The 27,650-nt window shown below is 38.9% G+C and overlaps 1 protein-coding gene across 4 annotated transcripts; it reads right to left on the bottom strand.

Moving 5' to 3' along the window:
* Positions 1-1,639: 1,639 nt before the first annotated feature.
* ZNF326 (zinc finger protein 326) lies at positions 1,640-26,113 on the bottom strand. Of its 4 annotated transcripts, none has more exons than XM_042465099.1 (10): positions 25,974-26,113; positions 20,813-20,933; positions 18,350-18,755; positions 14,026-14,155; positions 11,787-11,883; positions 9,997-10,144; positions 9,055-9,154; positions 8,523-8,653; positions 5,635-5,730; positions 1,640-2,312 (listed from the first exon to the last, which is right to left on the bottom strand). In XM_042465099.1, exons 1-10 carry the CDS (start codon positions 26,062-26,064, stop codon positions 2,136-2,138), a joined length of 1,497 nt encoding a protein of 498 aa, XP_042321033.1. In that variant the 5' UTR covers positions 26,065-26,113; the 3' UTR covers positions 1,640-2,135. The 4 variants fall into 4 exon arrangements, with proteins under 4 accessions (XP_042321033.1, XP_042321031.1, XP_042321032.1 ...); XM_042465097.1 differs by having other exon boundaries at positions 13,960-14,155; positions 25,974-26,112; XM_042465098.1 differs by having other exon boundaries at positions 11,769-11,883; positions 25,974-26,111.
* Between the last annotated feature and the right edge of the window lie 1,537 nt (positions 26,114-27,650).

Genomic DNA, 27,650 nt, shown 5'->3' with positions numbered 1-27,650 from the left:
TTGATAAACATGCCTTGTATTCCATCAGCCAAGTCATTGATAAAGATGTTGAATAGCACTGCACCCTGGATAGAACACTGTGGCACTCCACTAGTCATTTCTCTCCAGGATGAAGAGGAGTCATTGTTGATCACCCTTTGGGCTTGGTCAGTCAACCAATTAAAAAAATGCAAGGCGCTCTGATAGCCTTTTGGCTGAAGAGCGGGGTATAAATACTATAAATAAATACAAATTCACTTAACAGTCACATTGCCTAGCCCACATTTTACTAGCTTTTCTGCAAGGATATCATGGGGAACCTTGTCAAAGGCCTTCCTGAAATCAAGATATATTACATCCACAGCATTCCTATCAGATACCAAGCTTGTGGCTCTATAAACAAAGGTGGTTAGTCTGACATGACTTTGAAGAAACCCATGCCGACGTTTAGCAAGTCATAGCATTCCTAAGTGTTTACAGACTGTTTAATGGTCGGCTCTAAAATCTTTTCTTATATTGATGTCAGGCTGACTGGGTAATAATTATTTGGGTCCTTTTTTCTCTTTTTGAAGATGTGGACATTTGCCTTCTTCTTATCTGCTGGGACTTCTCTTGCTCTCCAGGACCTCACAGCCATTATTGCTTCTAGTTTTGAGATTACTTCTGTCAATTCTTTCCATACCTTTGGATGTAGTTCATCTGGACTTGGAGACTTGAATTTGTTTCGAGTAGCCAGGTATTCCTGTATTGCCTCTTTACCTATTCTGTACTGTATTTCCTCTACTGCATCATCTACTTCATTTTCCCCAGGCTGGGCAATGTTCTCCTTTTCAGAGAAGACCAAGGCATAGATGTTGAGTAGTTCTGCCTTTCCTCTGTACCCTTTTAGTACTTCACCATCTTCTATACACAGCAGATCTAGCAAAAATCAAAAGCTGTGAATGTGGAGGGTCTTGTAACACCTTTGAGACTACAACAACTCTTTGCATACTGATATTCCAAACTAGCACGGTTATGTCTTGCCACCGTTTGTATTCCACAGCGTCTCAAGGAAGTCTTGTCAGCAGGTACTCAGCAGCCAAAACAAGATCAAAAGGGAAGGAGCGACATGATAGCCATGTTTAAATGTTTGAAGGGATATCATATTGAGGATGGAGCAAGCTTATTTCTGCTGCACCCGAAACTATAACATGGAGCAATGGATTCAAACTACAGGAAAAGAGATTCCACCTAAACATTAGGAAGAACTTCCTGATGGTAAGAGCCATCCAACTAGAATATACACCCTCTGAGAATGGTGGAGTCTCCTTCTTTGGAAGTTTTTAAACAGAAGCTGCATGGTCATTTGTTGTGAGTCCTCTGACTGTATATTCCTGCATGGCAGGGATTTGGAGTGGATGGCCCTTGTAATCTCTTCCAGTTCTATGATTCTAAGGATCATTGTAATTTGAGCCATTATTAACAAGTTTGTCTTATTTGTTCATCCCAAGAATCCCAGCCCCCATTTGGAACAAGTGCTGTCAGAATGAACATACCACACCAATACATTTGTGTTTCAAAGATGTAGCATACTGTAATAACCACCATCTAACAAAGAGTTAAATAATATTTAACAAACTGACACTGCAGGGTCTTCTCTTAAAATTACATGACATTAAGATGTTCCTAAAATGTTTTATTGCTACAAACAAGTACATTTTTATCACAAGAAAAACCTACAAGGTATGACATAACACATATTTTACAATGAGTGATGCAGTCCAAATGACAGCCACACTCACAACATAATTTTATGCATTCTAGAACTATATATGCTGCATTTTTTGAAATATTGTTGTGTTGAAATGATTTAAACTTTCTACTTTTATAACCAATTCTCAGCTATCAAGAAAAAAAATCAAGTAATTAAAACATACATCATACCTTAGTGTTCTAACAGCAAGGTTATTTAAAAAGCTGAACTAAAAACATTAAACCTTCATTTTAAGCAGAGATTAAACATTACACAAATACATTTTCAATTTAAATGGAATGCATGCAGAGGGTAAAGGATAATAGTAAGAGACTTGCATTTAACTATTAGAAACTTTACACTTAGCCACAGAGACAGAAAAGTAAAGCAGCATTTGCCACTACTTGTGTAAAATTTCTTGTATTTAACTGTCTTCTGTTTGGTCAAGAGTGAAGTCTGGTTGTTCTTCACCTTCTGCTTCCTCCTCTTCCTCAGCTTCTGCTTCTTCCTCCTCCTCCTCTGCAGGTTCATTTACCTTGTCTTCTTCTTCTCCTTCTTGCTGCTCTGGGTTTTGATCTGTAACTTCAAATGGATTTTCACCCTAACATGTTAAATAAAAAAGGACAATCAAGAAAACTATGTTAGAGAAAGAAAACAGCATCAGCAAAGGAGCTGTGAAAGAAAACATGAACTGGATACACAATTTGTACCTCATGTTTATATGGGATTTCTTTCTTTCCATACCATACAATAAAAATAAATAAAAATAAAAAATTTATTTCTATCCCGCTTTTTGCCAGGCAATCAAAGCGGCGTACAACAGGTTAAAATACATCCATATATACATAATACCCCCCTTAAAACAAGATTAAACAATGTAAGATTAAAAACTACAGATTAAAACCGACTAAGCTAAATAAAAATCATCATGGGCAGAGTTTACTGAATGGGAAGTCTTATTTGCATCATCATCATTAGTGTTAAATTAATTTTAATGAATAATAATGTCATTCATTAAAAAAGCAAGAAATAAAACTAGAAGCTTTTTCTTTATAGTCTTTATAGTTTCTTTTTAGAAGCCCTTAAAAATTAACTCTTCAGTGACAGAAGGAAAAGAGGAAAGGGAACCAGTCTAGCCTCCCAAGGAAAAAAACATTTCAGAGCATGGGACCAACCAGCAGAAAAGCTCTCTCTTATGTTTCCACCAGATGTTCCTGTAAGGCATGACCAAGAAAAGGATCTCCTTGCAAATATATGAAAGCCAGAGCAGGCTCACATGGGGCAACACAGTCAACCAGACAGTCTAGACCTGAGCTATAGAGGGGTTTACATGTCACAACCAATATTGTGTAATTTCTAATGTAACTTCTGTTTCACTGACAATGCTGAAAGATGCTCATGTTGGAGCTCTTGTCCTAAAGCAAATTGTATTGTCCAAAAACCTGTAGCCAAACTGTTGACCAGGAGCTTGTGATTCCCTTGTTACAACAGAGGCACTGACTGTCATTCTCTTTCCAGACACAATTCACAATATTGGTTGTGACCTGTAAACCCCTCTATAGCTCAGGTCTAGGCTGTCTGGTTGATTGTGTTGTCCTATGTCAGCCTGTCCTGGCTTTCATATATTTGCACTTTAAGTTTAAGGAAAGTAAATATCTTAATTGGTTTGCTTATATGCAACTTATGAACACATTTAATCAAGCAAAAGAATTGCAGCCATAGAAGTGAGAGAAAATGAGTTTTAATTAGAGTTGTGTAAAGATCATGACCATGTAATTTTAAAAAGTGGATAAATAGCTTCTGAAACGAGACAGATGATGAGTACATGAGAAAGTGGGCCCAAAATTTTAGACATAATGTTCATATAAATGTAAGGGGGAAAATGTCATCCAAAGATACACAAGACTGTAGAAAATGCCCAAAATATTTCAAAACAATGTTTGGGATGTCAGGATAAGAATGTTTCCTTTTTTCATATGTGGTGGATTTGTAAGTAAATAAAATAGTAATTTTAACAGAATTTTTTGGGGGGGAATAAAGAACTGGATAGTTAATATGGATCACTACTTTGATATATGACAACAGCAACAAGAGTATTACTTGCTCAAACTTAGAAATGAAAGAAAGCACCAACAATGGAAGAATAGGTTATGTTTACTGAATTAGCCCAAATAGCAAAATTAACATGCCCAAAGGACATGCTAAAAGCTAAGCAATTGAAGAATTTTTGAAAGTTTGAACACTATTTTTGAACAATAAGAAATCTAACAATGCAATCTGTGGCTATGGTTGTTGGTAATTTTAGTAGGATCATTTAATGTAATGGTAGAATTCTTGATATCTGGTGGTAGAATTCAAGATATTTGCCTTCCTTAAATGTAAACTTCCAGGTATCTTGTTCAAAACACAAAAGATCACCACAGAGCAATCATCTCCAATGTTTAACCCTTTTTTTCCTTAAAAAAAGCTTCATGCCGCAAGGGAACTAATATTGTTCTAATGTCTCTGTTGGTACTTACACCAAACTTGTAGGAAAGCCTTTCTGATACTATGATTTTTAAATTCAGCATGTGCTTCAATACCAAAAGTATTTTCTAAAACTATGGCTTTCAGATTCTAAGTGTCTATCATCACTAATATATATAAATAAATATTTTTAAAATTCTATGGTCACATATACAATATGTATGCATTATAAATTACATTACAATATATGTTACATGAATATAACAATATGCATTAAATGTACATTTTGTCACAACTGATGACCCTCTGGCAGTGAAAAAATCCAATTGCAAAACACATTTTAATAAAATTTCACAACCCAATTTCCATTGTCCTGACATTACAGAAAGCAGGAAATCTGCAATGTTATCAAGCTAACTTTATCTAACTATACCATTAAAATTATTTCGCATATGAAAATCACCATGATAGATTCATGCAGGGAGGAATTTGACATATTTTCATCATTGGTGACTGCTGCCAAAAACTGTTCTATTATGCAAGTTTATTGATAGCACAACATGCATACCTAGCACTGTATTTTGAGTCCCCTTATTTCATATCCCATATCTGGAGACACCACGTTTTTGAGAGATCGATGACTTTTCAGGAATACTAGGTTAGGTTCCCAGAAGAAAAGGAGAATGACTCAAGGCATGTGCACATCCAGGTAATAAAACAATCAAACCCAGATGGGTGTATTAAATGCTCCTTCCTTTCCCCAAGTCATCAGCATTTTCTTTTGCATCTTGAGACAAAATCTCTTCTTGCACCCAAAGCAGTAAGCCAACCTCCCCGCCTACCCCCTTTTTGTTCCCAGGCAGACTTCCCTATCTATCCATTCTGAGGATATCCTGATCCAATCGGTTTTTGCCACATAAAAATTAAAGCCATCAACCAATCCAGAATTCCATTGTCAATTCCTGGAAAAAGAACACTCAGATTTTGTAAGCTAACAAGACAGCCCACCATTTATGGCTAACTTTTAGGTGTAAGTATTGGTCTCAAAACCTAGCCTCTGCACACACTGGCATCGTACACCTCTGCGTTCTGTATTGCCTTCAGACCTCCCAGTCTGAGCTACTCCAGCTTTCCATGGTCTAGTACCTACAAGGTAATGCTCACCCTGCAAACCACTCAAACTCCACTATTCTGTTTCCATATTTCTATTTTGGTTATCTGTGAATGTTGTGTCTGTGTGAATTGCTATTGCATGTGTAATTGTGCTCTGTACTTTTCTACATAAAACTCTCTTAAATCACTCCAAAGCTGGGCTGGCTAACTTTTCAGTTATTACTGGTATGTGTAGGTGCAAATGATCCTAAAGGTTACCCAGCCTCTAGCAAAAACCAATTCCCCCAACAATATTTGGTGGGGACCCCCCCCCCCATGCCCCACCTTTCTTAGGGTAACATTACCTTGACGTAACGCTCATACCGTGCCTTCACAATTGGGTTATTCAAAATGCTGGTAGCAGTCAGAACACTCTCTCTTTTAATTTGTTCTTTGTAAGTCTGCAAATAAGATTACAGCATAAACATTACATGCCGATAGGGACATTCAAAACACAGTGTAACAAATACTGTTGTATTTTATTTGCCAGCTGTTGTGTAAGTCTTTTTTAATCTCACCTTTATAATTTTTTAAAAATAACTACATTATTAAGCTAAGCATGGGTCATATGTAATCTCCTATTTATATAAATTTTATTGACAGGATGGGGAGTCCATACTAAACTTCTTGAAGATCATGCTTCTTTGCCTGTAATTTGTAGCAGTACAGGTGATAACATGGCAGATGTGGGTTGCTCCTCAGCAGCCACCAGAGGGCAATGGCTTAAAAAATTACAGTGGTGCCTCGGGTTACGAAAGTAATTCGTTCCGCGGCCGCTTTCGTAACCCGAAAAGCCTTCGTAAGCCGAATTGCCATAGGCGCTAATGGGGAAAAGCCGCGTTTCGTGCGAAAAAGCCGAAAAAAGCACCAAAAATTTTTTTCGTAACCCGAATAAACATTCGTAACCCGGAACAATTATTTCCAATGGGATTTTTTCGTATCCCGGAAATTTCGTAACCTGGGTATTTCGTACCCCGGGGTACCACTGTATGAGTCTGGACAATATCACATATTCTACTTTCACTGCTGTGGTGACTTCCTGTAGCATCCTGGGATTTACACTTTAAGGAAGGCATTTAGAATTCTCAGCCAGAGGTCTTCGATCTCACTAAACTAAGATCCCAGAATTCCACAGGATGCTGCAATGACAGTTAAGGTGGAATAATAGCACTACAACAGTGTAACTGATATTGTTACACCTCTGCAAGGAAAGGGGTATTCAAATGTATGTCCCTACCCTTTCAAGAAAGGGCACTTAGGTTAAATTTTTTGCCATTTCTCCCCTTCTGTATGTGCAAGGCTGCTTCAGGTTACCTAAGGCAGTCCAAATCAAAGTGGAGGTCCACAGACTAATGCCAGTTCATATGCTATCACAGCTGCTAGTCTGCAGTTAGTTTCCAGGAAACTATGCAAATATGATAATAATAATAATGTGGCACAAGTATAGTACCAGTTCCTAGCACACTGGGAAAAATATACTCATTGGCCACATCAAGTAACTTGAGAAAGTACTGGCCTATCTCAGTGGGACTGATAGCTAACATTTAAAATTTTGGAAATTAAGATTAATAAATTACATTTCTAGCAACTGTCAGGGTTTTTTAATTGTAAATAAACAAAAATAAAAACAAGCAACCCAACAGGGTAGAGGTAACTGTAAACATACTGGTATTTGCTTTGGGAAGGAATAAAGCTGTTTATTACTTGTCTTGAAAACTGAACAAGTAAAAAAAAAACCTCTAGCTCTTGCAGATTTGGGTTTAATTATTTTGCTTTTCAATTTTCAAATGCTTCCCAAACAGAAAATGGAATAAAGTGCACCACCCAAGGAATAGTGTCATGGGGGAATGGGAGGAAGGAGTAGTACTAAATGTGATCCTTACACTAGTTGTACCATTTCCAACCTTTCAATGTAAAGAGCACATCAACACTGCAACCTCAGGCAAGGTTAGCAGCTGCTGAAACAACTGTTCACACAAGTGACTGCTAGGCTATTCATATAGTTTAGGGTTAGGTCAGCAGACATATCACGGGGAAAGCATATAAAATGAATCCTATAATATATTGAGTCTTTGTTTTTGTTCTGTTGCATTTCACTTTCCAAAAACAGGAGATGATTATACCTCTTATGAGGTACTCTCCCTCCCTTTTTCCTATCTATAAGCAGTTTGGTACATTATAATCACTGTTGCTTGCTTTTACACTTTCTGCCTGCTTTGCACTATCATCAAATTGTGAAATACAGTAAAGTCCCGATTATCCGACATAAATGGGCCGACTGATAGTCGAATAACCAAAAATGTCGGATAATTCAATGACGGCGTGCGCACACGCGCGTACATCACCACTGAGTACAGTGGCTCCCTTGGGGCTGAAGGAGTCTAAGCCTCACCGAGAAGGGGCCTGGGCCAACAGCCCACGCCTCTCCTCAGCGCGGCTCAGACTCCTTCAGTCCCAAGGGAGTCCGAGGGCTCCCTTGGGGCTGAAGGAGTCTTAGTCGCCAAGAAAGAGCCCGGGCCGACAGCCCATGCCTTTCCTTGGCACGGCTTGGACTGAAGGAGTCTTAGCCGCCAAGAAGGAACCTAGGCTAACAGCCCACACCTCTCCTCGGCACAGCTTGGACTTCTTCAGTTCCAAGGGAATCTGAGGACTCCCTTGGGCTGAGGGAGGGTAAGCCTCGCCGAGTAGGGGCCTGGGCTTGCACTCCTTCAGCCCCAAGGGAGTCCCGGTTTCCCTTGGCTTGAAGGGAGCTCCACGCAGCTCCATTCAAGCCAAGGGAAACCAAGCCACCGAGGAGGGGCTGGGCCAAGCTCAGTCGTTTCCTTCGCGGCCTGGTTTCCCTCGGCTCGAACGGACCTCCACGGAGCTCCCTTCGAGCCAAGGGAAAGCAAGCCGCCACCCGCTTGGGGCCTTTTCTGTTTGGGGGGTCTCTGGGGGCGCAGAAAGGCCCACAGCCATGCCCCCTAGTTACCCAACAGTTGGATAATCCCGAATGTCGGATAACTGAGACTCTACTGTATGATGATACTGCAATGCTATGTAACTATCCATCTGCTCAGATCTCCAGCAAAATAGCATGGACTATGAGGTAACTCACTAGGTTGCATAAAAATAAATCCCTATAGTTTCTACAGTCAATTTGCCTTCCTGCCTTGTTTTTTTCCCATTAAATTCACCAATAACAGATTGGTACCTGTTTTCCCTTTGCATGCTCTGGAGACTTAAGGTGCTGCTGAACAGAACTATGTAGTGCAGGAACATACACACTACATGCAGAGCAGAGAACAGTCTCCACTTTCATCATATGATCATCAGCTGTAACACCTTGAAAAGAAAGAAAAGCATTGTGGGTATTACAGTCCCATACCATAAAGCCATTATATAAATCTACATACAGAAACAGAAAAAATGTATTTTGTCAATGAAGATAAAGGGGATTTATATGAAGCCCTTCCAAGTTAAATCTAGGCCCACTGTGATTGAAATTCAAAAATTATCCAGGAATGTCCACCTGACAGTTACAATGCCAGTTACAAAGTCACAAGACTTTCTTTGCAGGTTATATAATTAAGTAAGGCCCAATTTATCCAGTGTTTAAAATAAGTCATATTGAAGAGACCAGGCTCTAGGAAACTGGTTACTCTTTTAATATGCAGTTTCAGACCAACCCTACCCAACAAAACTACTGTACTTGTATAAAATTGACATTTTTGTAGTCTACTTGCCTTCCATTACATCTTTTTCAGCAATCTGAGCAGCTTCCATTTGGCTTGTAGTCTGCTGCTTACGCATGGCAGTTTTCTTGAACTTATTCACCATACATTCCTAGAAGGTAAGTTTATACCATTTAGAGAGAGACAACGTTTATCTTTACTTACCTCAAGTTCACCTTGCATACTCTTAAGAGCCTTATCATACTACAAGTTATAGTGCTACATTCTACTTTAATTGCCATGGCAATATCCTATGGTATCCTGGGATTTGCAGTTTAGGGAGAGGCATTTAGAATTCTCAGTCAGAGTTCTTGGTTCTCACTAAACTACAAACCCCAGAATTTCACAGCATGGTGCTATGGAAGTTAAAGTGGAATATGGCACTTTAGCAATGTCAAACAGATGTCAAACAAGGCCATTGGCCAGTGTCCAATAACCAGAGTCTGGGCAATTTGTGACTTCCTGGTGTCATTCAACAAAACTCCTATTTTGTTGGTTGCTACTTTAGCTAGGCCTTATGGGAGCTGCACTCCAACCATCACTCAATGACAACAAGTTGCCAGAATAACCACAGAACTTTAGGCATTTCTCAGAAACAGCTTAGTCCACTGCAGGAACAAGGAAAAAGATTTTCGATACTGAAAGCAGCAATGCAATTTAGGCTCTGTTGGAGGTAGCAAAATGTCTTAGGGGACACTGATCAACATTTTTGCCAAGCATCCAGTACATCTCCATGATGCAAAAATAAGGGAAGAATGCATTAAGCAGATATCTATACTTGTGATTAGAGACTTGCATGCACTGCTTTTTTTTCCTTTTTCTTATTGGTACTTTTGCTGTTCGTTCTTCAAATGCCATTTCTGAAGGCCACCATGATGTATTTGTAAATTGTAAAGTGAAATTACAATCTATGCCCCCCTCCATTTATATGATTTAGACAAAACTGCTACTTACATGAAGAAACTCCATCACAACTTTGTCAAATTTGGTTTGTTTCTGAATATGATCTAAAGTTTCCTGGTGAACAGCACTTTCCAGATGAGCTTCAATGTCTTTTTCTTCAAATGTTCGAAACTTACAAAATGAGCAGGTGAATGCCATTCTAACAGGAGATATAGGCATATTACATAGATATAGTATTTTGTTACAATTCCATAATACTTATAATGCTTTTGATTAATATTAAAGTTTTTACTTTAAACATCCATATATGCAAATAAAGTAGTTCTAACAAGATTAATGCAAATCAGTTCATGGTATTTACATTTTTAGCACACATCCTATACAGTAATTCCTAAAGAATTCAGTGGGACTGACTTCTAACAAGTTTTTTAAAATGACACTGCAAAAGCAGCCTCCAAATACATAAATCCTCATGGGTAATAAATTGTTTCTCCAACATTGTTATACCCATGTAGGAAAATGATTTTTTACAAAATCAGGAGAATTTCAAAAGAATTTTGAACAAGGCCAATAAAGGCAATAAAAATGAGCCCTTGCTTTCATTTCTAGAGTATAGGTATATGACCTGGACACACACACACACACCCAAGATGTAACTGAAATTTCAGTTTCCCAAGGCAAAACTAGAATTGAGCAGTTGTTAAACTGCCAACATGTCATTGCCAGTTTTAGAAAGACAGTTTAAAAGGGGGAAAAATCCAAGAAGACTGTGGCACTTTAAATTTGTTACTGTGACATGTTTTCATACACGTATCAGGGCTGGGAATCATGTCACCCTCCAGATGTTGTTGGATAACCTTTCCCAATGAGAAGGTATGTTGAGAGCTGCAGTACAATATATACTGGGTTACATGATTCCAAATCCTGCACTTAAAAGTACTTTTAGTGCAGATTTTCTTTAGCAGGGCTGAGCCCACAAAAGCTTACAGCCCAATGAAGTTACTCCTTAAGGTAACACAAGATTCTACTTGCAAACACATTACAGTTTTTTCCAACCTCTAGGGTCAGAGAAGTAGGAAACATCATCTAAACATTTAGTTGTGCATTTCTATAACAGAAATCTACCACATTAAACAAGTGTATTTTATCTACTTGGTTAAGACAACATTTAGGTTTTTTTTTAACTTTTAGCTTGTCAACAGAGCACAGAAAATGCTTGATGAGTTTATGGAATTAAAAAAACAGACATTTTGTTGGTGAATCAGTTTTCTTATCATTGTTTAGGTAATGTCATGAAAATCTTTTAAATCACACAGAATTTTTAAAAGCATTTCAAATGTTCAAAGTGTTTCAAAAGGTTTGTCTCATTAACCTTTGTAACAATCAGGCAAAACAGAAATATTATATCTATGATGAGGAAAATGAGAGTTCAACAAGGAGAACTGTGGCTCACAGCTCAGATTTACCCAACATCATTAGTTCACAAAATCGTGTAACACCTACAATACGATAAAACTAAGCATTTGATTCTCTTTGATTTGGTATCTAAATGTCGTTATCTGGGAGATTTCTCAACATGGTGTATAGGCATCCTGTTCTTGCAATAGACTATTTCTCAATGCTAAACATGGCTCACAAATACACACAGTAGTGACCATATCCCCATATATGAAAACATAGTACAAGGACTATATGGCACTGGGACTGAGACAAAAGACACCATGGAGCAGGCAGAGCAAAGGCAGCTTAAGGAAGATGCTACTGCCATTGTGCATGCCTGTAAAGGACGGCTAGGACAAATTCATGACATTTCCACCACAAACCTGTAACCATCACCATACTTTTCACTGTTTTTCTCCCTCCTACGCCTTTGCTTCTCCCTTCTTGCCTCAATGCGACGCTTTTCTTCTTCTTCATTTTTCACCTCTGGCTTGACACCTAAAAGCAGTTAGTAGTTGAATAAACATTTGAGTTCTAGATTCAAACAAGGGAGAAATGTGAAGTTAAATTTCCCTATTACTCCCTTTCAACTATTATTTATGATCTCATAAGGAGCAATAAATGCAATCCATGTAACAAAATGGCTTCTCACAGGGGAATGGTTTATTTAAAAGCAAATGGGGACATCTGAATATTTCAACACAGATCTATGACTACAGGTCATTCTCACCAAATTCAAACCCAGAGTTAAAGCCAACCTAACCTCATTGTGCCTAGATACTAAAGGCACTAAACAAGTGACCATAAGAGGCACTGATGAATAATAACAATTGTAGAGTTACAGTTGAGGCTTATTGCCAATAATGTATGTTATCTTTATGCTAGATGCTTTCTGGTTTTATTGTGAAGACAACTTACAAAAGTAACAAATGAGCTGAAAAGTGGATACACACCATCAGGATTATATCATCATACTGTGTAACTGGTTTTCCATTCATTTCTTATACATATTTTAATTTCAATTCACTACTATTGGATATTGTTACCCCCAAAATTAGCTTTAACATTCCTACACATGATCAGATCAGTAGATTTTTCTTCATTTACTCAGATCAATAGTATACATGAGCAACCCAGTGTGTAGAGATCATAGCAAGAGATTGTAAACAAAATTTTAGATTAGCTTGTTAATTAGATCAGGAAAACAAGACCACATCACCTGTCAGAAGATCCAAGAGTTAGTTATGTTTAATATGTTTTAAATATGTAATATGTTTTAAACGTTTGATGATAGCTTGGTAGCTAATTCTTAATGAAAAGAGACAAACATTTAAGGGCAGAATTTCACTGTCAATTTGTTACAACTTAAAAAAAACAACAATGAAGCATAGTAAGGATTTGTTTTTAGATTCAAGGAAGGGGGACACCTATCCGTAAATCAAGGCAAAGTTAGGAGAGGGACATACAAATGTGTAACAGGAAATCTCCTCACCTAAGCTTGTACTGTAAAAAAAAGTTTTATTTTAATGGATTTTGTACCCCAGTAAGCTGTATAGCACAGGCTATCCAGGTACAATACAAGCTACACCCAGAAAGTGACATACCTAACTGAACATGTTACTGACTGAAACGAAGGGGCAAAACAGACCGCCCCCTTTGGCGCATCGTCCTGCCGCCCCTTTCCTCACCAGCTCAAGGCTGCAGCAACTGCACTCTGCAGCCCCAATCTGGCGCTTTGCCAGCACTAAAAAGAACAGCAAAATGTCGCTCCTTTTAGAGCCAGAAAAAGGTGCCCTTGCCACTGCCAGTGCTCCTTTAGCGCAGCGTGTCTAAACATTGCACCGATGGAGCACCGTAATCCCCCCCCCCCCACTGTGTGATTGGGCACACGGCATCAGAACACCGCACTACTACGCCGGCACTTCAAGCTGGTCTGTTTAGCCCCTAAGTGTACAAGAAGATCTGCGTAATATAGTACTTTGCCCTCAAAACATGGGCACACAAACTTTGCATATGAATAATCATTAAAACTACATGTTCCTAAATGGATTCTCAATAATGAGATTAGCACAGAGAAAAGTGTTGAGGTTTTTTAATTCCTGCTTTGAAACAAAATCCACATTCAGAGTGACCCAACAGATAGCCTGAGCTAACAAAATGTTACATGTTTGCAGTATATAGGGATCTGATAATCAAATTTCTATGAACATGTAAACATTGAGACCTGAATTTACTTTCAGGAAGTCGTTCTCTTAGTAACAGCCCTACAGCAACTCATCAGCAAGCAGTCTTCACAATAAAAAATACCAGAAAAGGTTTCAAAATATATGCATACATGTACATAAAGATTACATTTCCGCTAAATGTTTAGAAGAAAAGCATAGTATATAGGCACAAAGCTGAAAAAGTGACTCCCCTGTATCAGAATAAACTATCTAATAAATTCCTATGTATAGCTGGCTTCAGAAGGGGCTTTGAGGCTACAAAAATGAAGAATGACAAAGCATCATAAATGTGTCCTCTCAGAAAATATTAATTAGCGCTATAATTCGCATCTTTCGTTCAATTACTTACTAGGTTTGTTTTGGTTCATCTTCACATTAGGTTTTGTCAGTTTGGGTTTCTTGATAAATGTCCCACCTGGTTTGTTATACGGCTGCTGTATCATTTTTCTCTTTATTCCTCGTGCAGCTACAGCTGCAGAACTGGGTTTGTTATGATAGTCTACCACAATTCCAGGTCTATGCATGCCTCCAAAGTCTCCCATGTACTGTAAATGGGTGAAGAGCAAGTATTAGAAAATGATGTGGCAAACTGCAAACAACCTAATTTTTATATCAACATAGTTAAAAATATTTTAACTCAGGAAAAACAACACAATACTAATAAGTTAACACATATCAAAATTGCAAGCTTATTAGTTTTTCAGTTACTTGACCACAAAGTGTTTGTATCAAATGGATTTCTGCTTATGCAAAGTCATTGGTCCATATCATGAGTCTTATGCAAATTTTAGCTGCATTCCATCTCTTCAGAGTCTCCAGATAATACCTTTAACAAAAAGAATACACACATCTAACAGTTGAGTGCAGATATGTGATGGTTCGGCAAAAAGAGAAGTTCTGGTAAAATGCTTTATTAAAGGGATGTTTTACTAATTCAAATCTTCAACAATTCACAGTGCTAGAGGAAAGTTGTTATTCATGCTATAAAGTTCATGAACATAATAATTATGATAACCATACTGTGATTGTAGGAGAATATTAGATTGTAAACCTGAGGGCAGGGAATTGTCTAATTAACAATTTGAAAGCTGCTCTGGGAGCCTGTGTGGCAGAAGAGCAGGGTATAAATACTCTAAATAAATAAACAAACCAACAAATAATGTTTCATCTAGACTAGCAGTACTCAGACGGAATGACCCCCCACACTTTAAATAGTATATGAATAAAAATATTTTGCTTGTTTAGTGTGTGCATTTTCATTCACACATTCATGTATATTCATATTTTAACTTTTATAAGGAAATAACATTGTTCAAATCAAAACAGTTTTATTTACGTAAATTTAAAATTTAACTCAATGTGTAAAGTTTACATACAAAAAGTTTGGTAAGAGGAAGGGGAGAAGGGATCAGGGTTTCCAAGTTTCACACACCCCCTGAGGGTCCCACCCTACCTTTTGAGAACCACTGGTCTAGACAATATACTAGTACTTTCTTTTCTTAATTATAACTTCTTTGCAGTTTATTTTCAAATTTTACTTTTTCTTACTTCGTTTTCTTTTTTACTACAGCCCTACAGTCCCACACATTCAATTTTGCTTGTACAAAATTAAGAGTACAATGATATGCATGTCTACTCAAAAGTACTTCTGACTTCAATAGAGCTTATTCACAGGTATATCTGCACAAGACTGGAGCAGTCTAAGGCTGTAATTCTTTGCAACAGTATGTGGGAGTAATTGGGTATTGAAGTCAGTGACACCTACTTCTAAGTAGAAAAACCTAGCTATGTTTACCTGGAAATAAGTTTCACTAAATCAAGTAGATTCTGCTTCTTCACACAGAGAAATATTTTATGCAAGCTTCCTTGACAAAGTGTTTTACTCTAAATGTCAATCAAGAGCACTTTAACTAAAATTACCTTGTAAATTTCACGAATTTGCTAGATTTGTACACCTGTATATGTGAACTAAGGTCCTGGAGACTGGCAAAAAGCACCGGCCTGTGGTTGGAGTTAGGGCTGAGTGTCCCCTCGCTCAAGACCCTAACGCCGCCACCAGGGAGCCATTTTGGTGTGCACCAGTCCACATGGCGTGCTTCATGACACACCTCTGGCGCTGCGTCCAAATGGTGCAGCTCCAAAGTAGTGCCATCATGCCACACAGCAGCGGCTATGGCGCCCCTTCAAGGGCACAGAAAGGAGCCTTTTTTCCAATCTGGCCAGTAAAGGAGCAATTTGTATAGCCCTTTAGTTATAAATAATGCTGTTTGACTGGAAATGATTGACATAATACAACAGTTCCCTCTTTTTTTTAAAAACCAAAAATTCCAGAAAAAAATGGGGCAACAATGTTCCCCTCCTTTGTGCCTACTTAATTTCCATAAATGGTTCCTCTCTACCAAACAGCTGACACAGCCAAAGCTTTTGAATATTTTCATATTAAGAGATATGCTATTGAAGTGATGGGTTGCACACTTCAGAATGCCAATTACCAAAACATTTATTTTCAGAACAGAATGGATGTGGTGATGAATGAAATAAAGCCTTCTTATATCAAGTTCATTCTAAAGCAGGAAACAGGTATTTTGCAAAAAAGGATCAACTTATGATACAAAAAAGCTGTTCTTTTTCTTCCATCTTAGACATCTGCATAATGATACAAGATGCTTAAATTGACTGCTCTAATTGATTTTGAAGCACTGAACATTGAAGTACACTGAAGAGAAGGAAGCAGAACACCAAGTAATGAAATGCAAGTCTGCTTTTCTACTAGTACACATAACTGTCCTACTTGTACATATAATTGACAGTCACAGGCTCATCTGACTGGATGAGTGAAATCATATAAGCAGAAATAAATATACTGCCATTAAACCAAGTCTTTAATATCAAAAGTTGAACACAGTGAAGGCAGTAGAACTGTAAAATATGCTCCTAATTTGATTAATACCTAGCTGTAATAGGCCAGAACATGTTAGAAATCATGAAAATATAATTATGCTAACAAAGTCCATGCACAATTTCTAAATTTCAGTTTGTCCACAAACTGGGCCATAGGAAATAACAATCTAGCAATATCTCCACACTACATATTCATAAATCAAAGGACACTTTCTAGGCAATTTACATTCGCATGAGCAAATATTTCCAGAATCTATTAAAGGTGCAATGCATTTTAAATACAGTAAGCAGGCTAATTCCTCAAAGTGTTTAAAGTTCAAAAATTAATTAGTAATACTTAACTCCCTCGGATTTTAACTCATTCAACCTCATATACCAACCTTTTAAAAAATCTAGCACTACACAAATCGGAGTAGTTCATTATGAAATTGCATGAAGGTTCATAGCTTTCTCCTAATTCTAGCCCTCTTTATGGTTCCTATAAGTCTAACTGTGCCAATTGTACCCTTCAGAATGTTACATGGGTAAAATAATTTTTGAAGTAACATATTAGGCATGCAGACCACCTATTAAAGTTATCTTGCCCCTATATTCAAGTTACAAGGTACTTGAAGTTTTTTTTAAAGGTCAGCTACCAGAAACATATTAAGATACCATTCACAGGATTAACATCTTAACTCTGCATAATGAAATTAGATATAAAATTATAAAATAAGTTAATGGGACATCATCATCTTATAAACCTTAAGTATTCTAACAGTAGTACAGAAACTTTTAATAATCTGGTTTGTAGGGATTTTTATGGTTTGTTTTATGTTAATATCTGCACTTTACACTCGTCCCCCGGGTTACGAAATTAATTCGTTCCGGCGCCATTTTCGTAACCCGGATGTTTTTCGTTAGCCGAATCCCCATAGGCGCTAATGGGGAAAAGCCGCGGCTCCGCCGCGGCTCCATTTAAAATAGCGCCGGCTTTTTTTCGCAACCCGGGGAAACCTTCGTAACCCGGAAATAATTAATTAATTTAATTTTTTTCGTAACCCGGAAATTTCGTATCGCGGCGCGTTCGTATCCCGGGGTACCAGTGTACATTGTTCATAATCTTTCAGTTGCACTTCTGAACTTGTACTGAAACTTTACATCCAGCATGCAAGAACATATTGTATGGAATTATCACACAACCATTAGACATAGCGATAAAAGTGCATTAAGTGAGTTCTGATTCTGCATGATGAGTTTTTAAGTTGATGACATCCCTTTAACTATGACTTTAAATCAACTTATTTCTTATCACCTACCTTTATTAGACCCACCCTTCCATGCAAGTCTGGTGACCTTATATTAAGCTAAATATGAATGTGAAGAACCATATCCCTGTCTATACAGACAAAAACTACTGTATGACATTCACCCTCTAAAATTAAATACTAAACATACATTGCACCTTTAAGCTACTCAAAACTGAGAAAGGTTCTAATTAACCTTTACAATGTTTCAAGACTTCTCCCACTAGCCAAGATGCTAGTGTTAACAAGGAAAAATGCAATTCCTTTTAACCCCTTTTAGACCAAACCCATTGCCTTAATCTTCACCTTTCAAACAAAAGGAGAGATTTAATAAAGCCTTAGCAACTAATCTCTTTGTGCTTTTACTTGTAAATGAAGAGACGGGGTACTAAGTTCTGGGTAAACACCAAACCGGATTGGAAGGTCATCAACCCTAACAGTTTGGCCAAAAGCGCACTGTTACATACAGTGTCATTTGTTTTAAATGCTATGGTCTTTAAAGGGTTTAAAAGAGTGACTAGTGAAAAGAATCTGAAAAGATTCTGTACTTACTCCTCGGCCACGGCCTCTGCCTGTTGATGGTCCTCCAAAAGCATCATAGTTTCTGCTTCCAAATCCACTGTCAGGGTAAGCAGGCGTTCCTCTCCCCCGAGAGCCTACAGGTGCAGGCTTCATATGGGGTGAAGAAAAACTGCTGTAGGAAGAGTAACTCTCTCTTCCTCTGTCCTCCATAAACCCAGGCCTCAACTTTGAGCGTGAGTAAGGTGCTTCCCAGCTAGACCCGCCCTGGTTTCTACCTCCGAAAGAGTCAAGGCTATTCCGGTAGTTGCTGTCAAATCGACCACCATAACTACCTCCGAAGCGGCTTTGTTCGGGTTCATTATAACCATAGCCAGATCTGTACAGATCTCGCCCACCCAGAGAAGACCCGGAGTCGTAAGACTCATAAGGTCCAAACCTGGAAAAGTTGCAGTGAGGAAAAAAAAAGTAAGCTTACTAAAGTTAAACATTTCAAAAGACAAGTTATCAGTTGACATTTATCAACTAAAAATCAATGTATATCTTACTTTGGTAGGGTTTGCCTTGATTAGGGCTGGGCAATTCCAAACTGTGGCCAGACAGAAAACTATCTGAGCCACTTTTCCATAAAAATAATGTTCAAGTTCAGAATGCCTGAACTTCAATAAATTTAGTTTCTCGACAGTATTTAAACCTCATTGTTTGTGCCCAGACCTAGTCTTACCAATGCAGGCACCTGCACAGTCTTTTAACTGTTAATAAAACAGTTCTGTCTTTAAAGTCATACCTATAACAATTCAACAGCATTTAAGAGGCTTTGCCCTCAATTGCAAATGTGGTGACAATATCAATAATGAAAAGCAATTATTACAACTTGAGGTTGTTTTTCTTTTAAGCCTTGAAAAATTCAGATCATTTATTTAGATCATTTACTTTTTGCATAATGTCACCTACTAAGCATAAGTGTTTAGCAACTTTCAACATATTCTTCTATTGTCACATTTAGCACATTCTACAGTAAGGATGAGAAATTTGTGCCTCTCCAGATGTTGCTGGACTGAAGCTCCCTAGAACTGCTGGGAACCGCAGTCCAACAACACATGATAGGCCACACATTTGCTTCATCCATGGTCTAAGGATAAAGCCGTTCTATATAGAACTGAAGATATAAAGTAAATTTTCAGTATCAATGTACGCATGGTAGAAGGAAAGGCTGTGCACCACATTTAAATACGTATTCCCCAAAAGCCATATGCAACGGTTCACTTATTTATTGTACATAAAATGGCAGAGTGCAGGGGAGCAACAATGTTATCATGGAAATGGGAGTACACTTTTAAAATATAGCTAGCTAATAAGAAATAAAAATATAAAAGTCTTTAATTCAAAAACACAAACTGGTAATTACTCTTCCCTACAATTCTTGTTTTAAACAGTTTCAGTCAAACAAGACTTGCATATCATCTACAGAACAGTCAGTTCATAACAAAAGTATAAAAAGCATGTACTGACTGATTGGTAAACTCTGATCATATGCAGATTACTAGATGGTAGGTACAGTTTATTCTTGCTTGTCAGGGTAGTTAGCTATACAGAAGTCATAGATAACAAAACAATTTTTAACAGCACTGTTTCCTGGTTCCCTAACAGTCACTACCACAACAGCACTTATGGATTCAGACTTGCAAACTTGTGGTCTTACACTGACATACAATACTTAGCTTTGCTTAATACTTCATCCAGTTAATTTGTTTTAAAATGTGTATCTCAGAAACAAGCCAATTTTTCAAAAATATCTATAAGCTAAAGTTAGTAAGCATGAACTTCAGACACAGCGCAAATCCAATAGCTTGTCAAAAATACCACTACAGTGCTAGAAAGAATATAAATTACAAGATCACTGCACAAGAAATGTATAAAGTAACCCAAACACACATTTTAGTGTAATTAGTACCTGCCAATAAAATAATCTGGACATGACACATTGTCTACAAGTGAACATACTTAATATATATATTAGCATTAAAATAATTAAATTTAAGTGTTCCTTTCATAGAGAATGTTAAAGTACGAATGATTTTTATTCAAATTCAGGTGGCTTATTCTTCTGCTAGAATTTTTAATGCTATTTAAATGTTAAAGATACAGATTAATACAAATTTGAAGGCAAGTCTGCAGCACACATACTATCAAAATAAACTACATGCAAGTTTAAAAAAATCTGCTATGCAATGTTTACACAATTTATGATGTACAGTTACTGCAGCATATTCAAGGAACACTTAAATCGAATAAAATTTTATAGTAGAATGGGATGGGAACGTGTGATCTTCCAGAGGTTACTGGACTCCACTTCTATCAGCCTGTCACACAGACATTATTAGCGATGATGGGAGCTGTAGTCCAACAACAACTGGCAATCCACTGGCTTCCCACATTTGCTACAGAATGCAATTATGCTGTGTTCAATATAAAACAAGTGATTCAGTATTTTACCTGGCACCACCGCCTCCTCCGCCTCCTCCTCCATGACTTTCCATTCCATAGGACTGGTTCATATAAGAGTCCATAGCTCTTGGGCCACCATAGGCACCATGTCCATAGTCACGGTCCATTTCTAAGGAAGAAAGGATAAATTTTTCTTAAAGAGGAAACTGTCAGCCCATCAGTATCTCCCCTTTTGGATGGGTGAGTAAATGATATACTTCATTTCAGCTATAGTGAAGAGGATATGTACAACAGACAAGTAACCACCAAGATTTTAACTTCCATGCAGCAACGTGAATTACTCATCTCTTCCTCCGCAAGCAGCCCCTTATGTGCACTACGCTCCATAAAAGCCTTCCTGGGAGTTATAATTTAGTAATGAACGGGGAGATGGGATAGAGAGCTGCAACAGAAGAGCCAGCGTGGTGTAGTGGTTTGACACTGGGTCCAATCCTTGCTCAGCCATGGAAACCTACTGTGTGATCTTGGGCAAGTCACACACTCTCAACCTCATAGGAAGGCAAAGGCAAACCTTCTCAAATTTAGCCAGACTTCAACCCAATCTCTCTAATGTACAGCTTTTGGAGTACCTTACCACCGCCACTAAGTCAAGAGTTTAGAGAGCCTTTTAATTTTTTTTCATGAAAATCTAATAATTGCAGAAAGCAAATTTCCTTATCTTTTCATATCTAGTCTTAAAAGTCCCAGGATCATTCCAATAAAGATGATGGTCAATTGAAAAACTTTGTTTTGGAAAGGTTTGGATGTAGTTTTCTGGTGGGGAAAAAATATGCCTAAAGGCAACATGGTACAGAAAGCAAAGTGGCCAAATGAAACGTTACATGCTTAAATCAGTCACAAAGTATAAGATTTAATAGAAGAAAAGCCAAGTTTACATCAAGATGAAAAAGGCCTTTTCTTTAAAGACTTTTATGGTTGCTGATAGTAACTATATATGTGACTGACCATATTCATTGTAGGTATAGTAACTCAAAATAATTTTATGTTTAAACATTTGAACTTTGTGATTATATACGTATATCTATACTATTTATATATTACTATGTCTTGTACTGTATTTGCAGTGGTGATGATTTTCTGTTTCAAATATACTTATTTCTATGCAATTTCTTCCAAATGTGCATCATGTATACAGACTGCTTCAGATATCTACATATCTGGTGCTGGTATGGTACATTTATACTTCAGATATGTTTGGATTTTAGCACCAAACTGCATTCCAGTCTATGTACAGGTTTTGGAATAAAATTTGGCAGGTTTTCCCTGAAATCCATTTTTCATGTAACCCAGTCCATGCAGAAGAGGAGCCTAGAGGGGCTTGCAGGAGCTGGCAAACACCAATCCAACCTTTGGAAGAAAAGGGACTATTATATTTGGAGTAGTCATTTCCTGCTTACTCTAACAGAAAAGGGTAATTTGAAGCCCAGGTGAAATATCAAGATCCCTCTACAACATGGCTGAATGGAAAACATCCTTCCAGAAGTTCTAGGCTAAAACTCCCAGCTGTCTCAGCCAGCACAACCAATGGTGAAGAATGGGAGGAACCCAGGTTAGAGAGAGTCAATCCAATCCATGTCTGAAGTGATCAAAATGTGCTGTGGTAACCCTTATGCTTGCATCCTCTTTTCTCTTTCATATTTATGGAAGGGGACTTGAGAGTAAAAGCTTCCTGATATACACTGCAGTGAATCTAGACTTTACTCTCCTACTCTCAAGCGAAAAAACGAGAAGGTGATTCCTAAATGATCATCTGGATCAAGCTCAACTGGATATTGATTTTTTTTCTTCTTTTATAAGACAGCAAACGACTTTCTGCTGCTACAACAATGGCCTGTTACAGACTGCCAAAATAAAGCTGCTTCGGGTCTCTTTGGAGGTATGCTGTTTAAATGATGCATGCATCCTAAGAATCCGGAAGCTGCACCAAAGCTGCACTCCAGTGCTTAGGAATGGAGGGTGGCTTTGGTGCGACCTCCGGACTCTTAGGACCCATGCATCATTTAAATAGCATACCTCCAAAGAGACCCGAAGCAGCTTTATTTTGGCAGTCTGTAACAGGCCACAGTAGCAGCCCTACCACCAATCACTTCTCTTCAAGAATACAGGATGAAAGAATAACTGGCTATGTCACTGTAACAATAATTGTTTCTAAATTAAAGTGTACAGCCGACCCTTGACTTTCATGGGGATTGGGGCACAATACCTGCGAAAGTCAAAAGTCCATAAATAAAACATGGGGTGCAAGAGCAGTGCACACATGTGAGCATTTGCTCCCACCTCCCTTCCAATGCCTCAGACAGCTCTTGGAAGCTGTCTGAGGTACTGGAAGGGCAGGAGAACATGCTCTTGGGTCCCGTTTCCCTTCCAATGCCTCGGATAGCTCTACAAAGGGAGCAGAGTGCTGTTCCGTCCCTCCTTGGCTTTCCCCCTCAAAAAAGCCCAGGAGGGAGGGAAGAGGATTGCACATGAGCCCAGCTAGGGACTCACAAATAATCAATTCCACATGTTTCAAAGCCAAGAAAGTCAAGGGTAGACTGTATTCTGCAGGGGGGGACTCCTGCAGAGTATGGAGCTGAAATTTGCCACTTACATAACGGCATTACTGCACTTGCAGAATGAAATCAATGGAGTTAATGGATCCCTCAGCCAACAGTACTTTATTTGTTCGCAAGAGCAATACCCCATGCCTAACAGAACAAAATACAGAAGCTAAAACTGCAGATTTAGTTCTGAGGCTGTGTTTTGGGTTGCCACCTGCTGGGCAGAAGTAATATAACTTTTAATACATATTTCATATCGTAACAGGCTTTTTTTCACACGCAGAATTTAAATTGCCCCCAATCCACTCATGCTGAGATTTATCACCGCTGTATGATGTTATAGTGTTTTAACAAAGAGGCATTTATAATGCAAACAAACATATGGATCAAGATGTAGCTTTTCCATTTGTGTTACAAGCCAAATGAAGGATTGTTTTAAGCACCATATGAAAGCCCAAGAACCACCTGCAGATTCAGCAAAATGTATTTGTCCTACTAGGCAAAGGGAATCACATTTACACTTACTCAGAAGCAAGTATACTCAGTTAATTCTACTCATTAAGAAACTGCTAGTATTAAGGAAATTATATTTGCCCTGTCTGTCCAGGTACCTCAAATCAGACATTGTAGAAATCTTAAGGATGTTTCCCCCAATAATAGAACAATATATATGCCTCAGTTTAAGTGTCTGAACACAACTCTTGTTAGTTCCTGAAAGCTACAAGTGTCTGTAAAATTATGTTGCATTAAAAGGCATCTGGAGGGCAGAAGGTTGGGGAGCACTGGCTTAGAGCATCTAGGATACTAGAACAGAGCCTTCATAGGATACTTGCAGGATACCCAGGAAAAGCAAGCACAAGCATTACAAAGAATTTAGTCTGGGCAGACATTTATAACTGTGTACTACATCTGTTTTCATGGCTGACATGGCTCTGTATTTTTCCAGTCCTGCTTCTTATTTCAATGAGAAGATTAAAAAAAGAAGAGTAATAAAGCAAATGAAGAGACCAGGGAGGTTTTCCAGCCACTGCAGGGAAGAAAAATCAGGGAAAGCAGCTATCAAACATTATTATTTTAAAGCCCAAAAAAACCCACCCCTTACCATTAATGCCAACTGCTAAAATTAAATTCAACACTAACTCTATCTCATTCTCTAAAGTTATTTAATGTGATTTTTTTTTGCGATGGATACTCCCGTATTTCCCTAACTTCAAAATTCCCCCAAAGGAGGCAAGAAACCTCCCTGCCCTTTTTCACCAGTGCTAGACTGAACATGAGAGCCAACATCACCCAGTGGGTTTCCATGGTCAAGTGACTTTCTTCAGAGGAGATCTGCCATTGCCTTTTGTGACTTGCCCAAAGTCTCCCAGTGGGTTTCCATGGCTGAGCTGAGATTCGAAGCCTGGTCTCCAGAGTCAGAGTGTGACCCTCAAACCTCTACCCACCCTGGCTCTTGTGGGCAACCTGTGGGCCTCTAAAGATCGTTGTGTTTTTAAATAATAATAATAATAATAATAATAATAGTTATTTAATTAAAGTATTTTTATCAAAGTATTCTTATTAACAGTTATAAGTATTTTTAACATTTTTATCTTTTTAACTGTATTTTATGCTTTTAATATGTAACTTGTTTTGTTACTGTAATAATTTAACTCTTTATTGTACTATCTGTGTATGCCTTTAATTGCCCTGCTGTTGTTTTTTAATGTTGCGAGCTGCCCTGAGTCTCAGTTTTGGGGAAAGGGTGGGATATAAATAGTAATAAGTGTAGTGTATTTGTTTTGAGTGCTGGGCTGTGAGTATGGAGAACTGGGTTCGAATCCCGGCTTGGCCATGGAAACCCACTGGGTGACCTTGGGCAAGTCGCACTCTCTCAGCCTTGGAGGACAGCTGCAGCAAACAAACTGCCTCTGAAGTCAGTGAACACAGCGCAGAGACATTCCAGTTCAAGACCGCTTTAGCTAAGCAATGCTGCAAACTGTAGTTCTGTGAGACATTTAGCCTTCTCCGTCAGAGAGCTCTGGTGCCACAATAAACTACAATTCCCAGGATTCCCAGCAGCACTGAGCCAGGGCAGTTAAAGCAGTCTCAAACTGGATTATTTCTGCAGTGTGTTTTGAACCTTACTAGCCAAGAAAAGCCTAAAAGAAAAACCACCTCAGGACTGAACATCCTTGCTTCCCTCTGAGTTTAGTGAAGAGCCAAAACCCTCATGGCGATCTGTCTCCACATAAAGCTTAGTTTGAAACACTATATTATACATGCACTATGTATAATATAAATAATATACAAACTATATATAATATATAATAAGTAGAAAGTATTATCATATAGTTTATATGTGGGAAACACACACACACACACACACACACACATATATATATATACACACATGTACACGTGTGTGTGTGTGTGTGTATACATACATATACAGTACTGTATATACACACACAATGGGACCAGGGTTCTAATCCCTGCTGGTCCATGTCTGCGAACAGGGCCCCCTCTCTCTGCCTCAGAGGCTGAGGACGTGGGAAGCCCCTTCTTCTGAGGAAGACTGGCAAGGGATGCCCATGATAGAGTCGGGGAAGAGGCAACAAAAGGCCCACCCGGGGAGCAGAGGGCTTCTCTCTGGACAAGGAGGGCCTTGGGGACGCTTAAGAGGCGAGGGAAGGGCGTCTGCCTGCGAACCCGCGCCATACAAGGCGCGCCCAGGCAGAGGCCTCCGCCTCGGCCGCCATTTTGAGCCTCTCTCTCGCTCTCTCTCCCTCCGCCAACGGCGCGCGCCTTCCCCCCCCCCCCCCCCCCCCCCCGTGCCCCGCGGCGGCGGCAGAGGCGGCGCTCGCGGGTGCGGCGCGCGCAGCCGGAGCGGCGGCGTCGTCGCGGCCCTCCTCCTCCTCCTCGTCCTCGCCCTTTGTCGCTGCTGCAGGGATTCAAGCACGCAGCAGCAGCAGCAGCTCCCTCCGTCCGCCCGCCCGCAACCACAGAGAGAAAGAGAAAGAACGGCCCAGGTTTCCCTGCTCGCTGATTGGCTGTGACTAGATCCACTAGTGCGGAGCGTCACAGCCATAGAGTTAAGGCGGGAGGAAGGGTAGAAAGGCTGTAAGGAAATGGCGAACAGGAAGTGGCTCTCGCCCTCTAGCGGTGGAGGGAGGCTTTTCGCCCTCTATGAGCTTTTGAACACCGTTTTCGAGCTTTAAGGTTGAGCGCCACCTACTGGACACGGGAGGCATCTCAATTGTTTGGTTGTTCTGCCTTCCAATCTCTCCTGAGTGTGTCTTTCCTGTTGTTCTTGTTGTGTGCCTTCTTCCAAGACCCTGTCATGGGTTTTTTTTGGCAAGATTTATCATAATAATAATAATAATGATAATAATAAATTATGTATTTATATTCCACTTTTTCCTCCAGTCCCTGCCAGTTGTACCACAACAAACATAACAACAATAATTATACAAAAGCAGAAGTAAAGAATAGAGAACACAACAAACGTAACCCAAAGTATATGACACAGCACAATGCCTAATAAAAACACAAAGTACAAAATCCAAAATATGTAACATGGTAATCATATTAAGGCATAACATGATGGCAATTCCCAACACTCCCCTGGCAGCAAAATAACACAAAGGCAATACAATAGTGCAATGCAGCAATAATACATTAACAACAAGAGGACATGGTCCCTTTTACTCCCACAAGCGTTATATAATAATAGCAAATGTAACTCTAACGGAATGCAATACAATACAACACAACTCTGGCCATTTAGCAAATCCAGTCAAAAACCCACCAAACGGTGATGCCTTTGTGAAGACGAATTCTCTCAAGATGCCAGCCACAGATGCTGGCGAAACATCAGGAATAAACTCTTCTAGAACATAGCCACATAGCCCAAAAACCTCACATTAAAACTATAGCGGTGCCTTTATTTGTCAAGCAAAATACACAATATACACATTGCAAGCTTTCGGAGCTTCACAGGCTTCTTCGTCAGGTGTTACAAACCAAATACTGAAGAAAAAGATTGAAGATGTTAGTCATAGGCCTGCATTTTGCTGTTTCTCTTCTTAGTTAAGATGGTATGATGGAGGGGTATTTCTTCCAGGCTGGGACCTTCTGGCCATGTGGCAACTGGGGAATACTCAAAGTCCTGGAAATGTAACATCAATTTTCATCGCAACAAAGACACTTCCTTTGCAATCCAATATGTCTCCATCCTTGTGAGGCCAGAGGCCCCTTTGGATTGGATTGGATTTTGCTCAAAATGTAGGGACAGATGCAGAGAG

This window comes from Sceloporus undulatus, chromosome 4, assembly GCF_019175285.1.
Source record: "Sceloporus undulatus isolate JIND9_A2432 ecotype Alabama chromosome 4, SceUnd_v1.1, whole genome shotgun sequence".
NCBI lineage: Eukaryota > Metazoa > Chordata > Lepidosauria > Squamata > Phrynosomatidae > Sceloporus > Sceloporus undulatus.
This window is presented reverse-complemented; position numbering and strand designations above follow the sequence as displayed.

Excerpts from the sequence above, each read along its gene's own strand:
- ZNF326 (XM_042465096.1), bottom strand. The coding sequence starts at position 26,064 with ATGGCGCGGGTTCGCAGGCAGACGCCCTTCCCTCGCCTCTTAAGCGTC. Across the intron at positions 14,156-18,349 it reads GCAGAGGCCGTGGCCGAGGA|TACATGGGAGACTTTGGAGG; the intron begins GTAAGTACAGAA and ends ACCCATTTACAG. Across the intron at positions 5,731-8,522 it reads AGCATGCAAAGGGAAAACAG|ACTTACAAAGAACAAATTAA; the intron begins GTACCAATCTGT and ends TCTTATTTGCAG.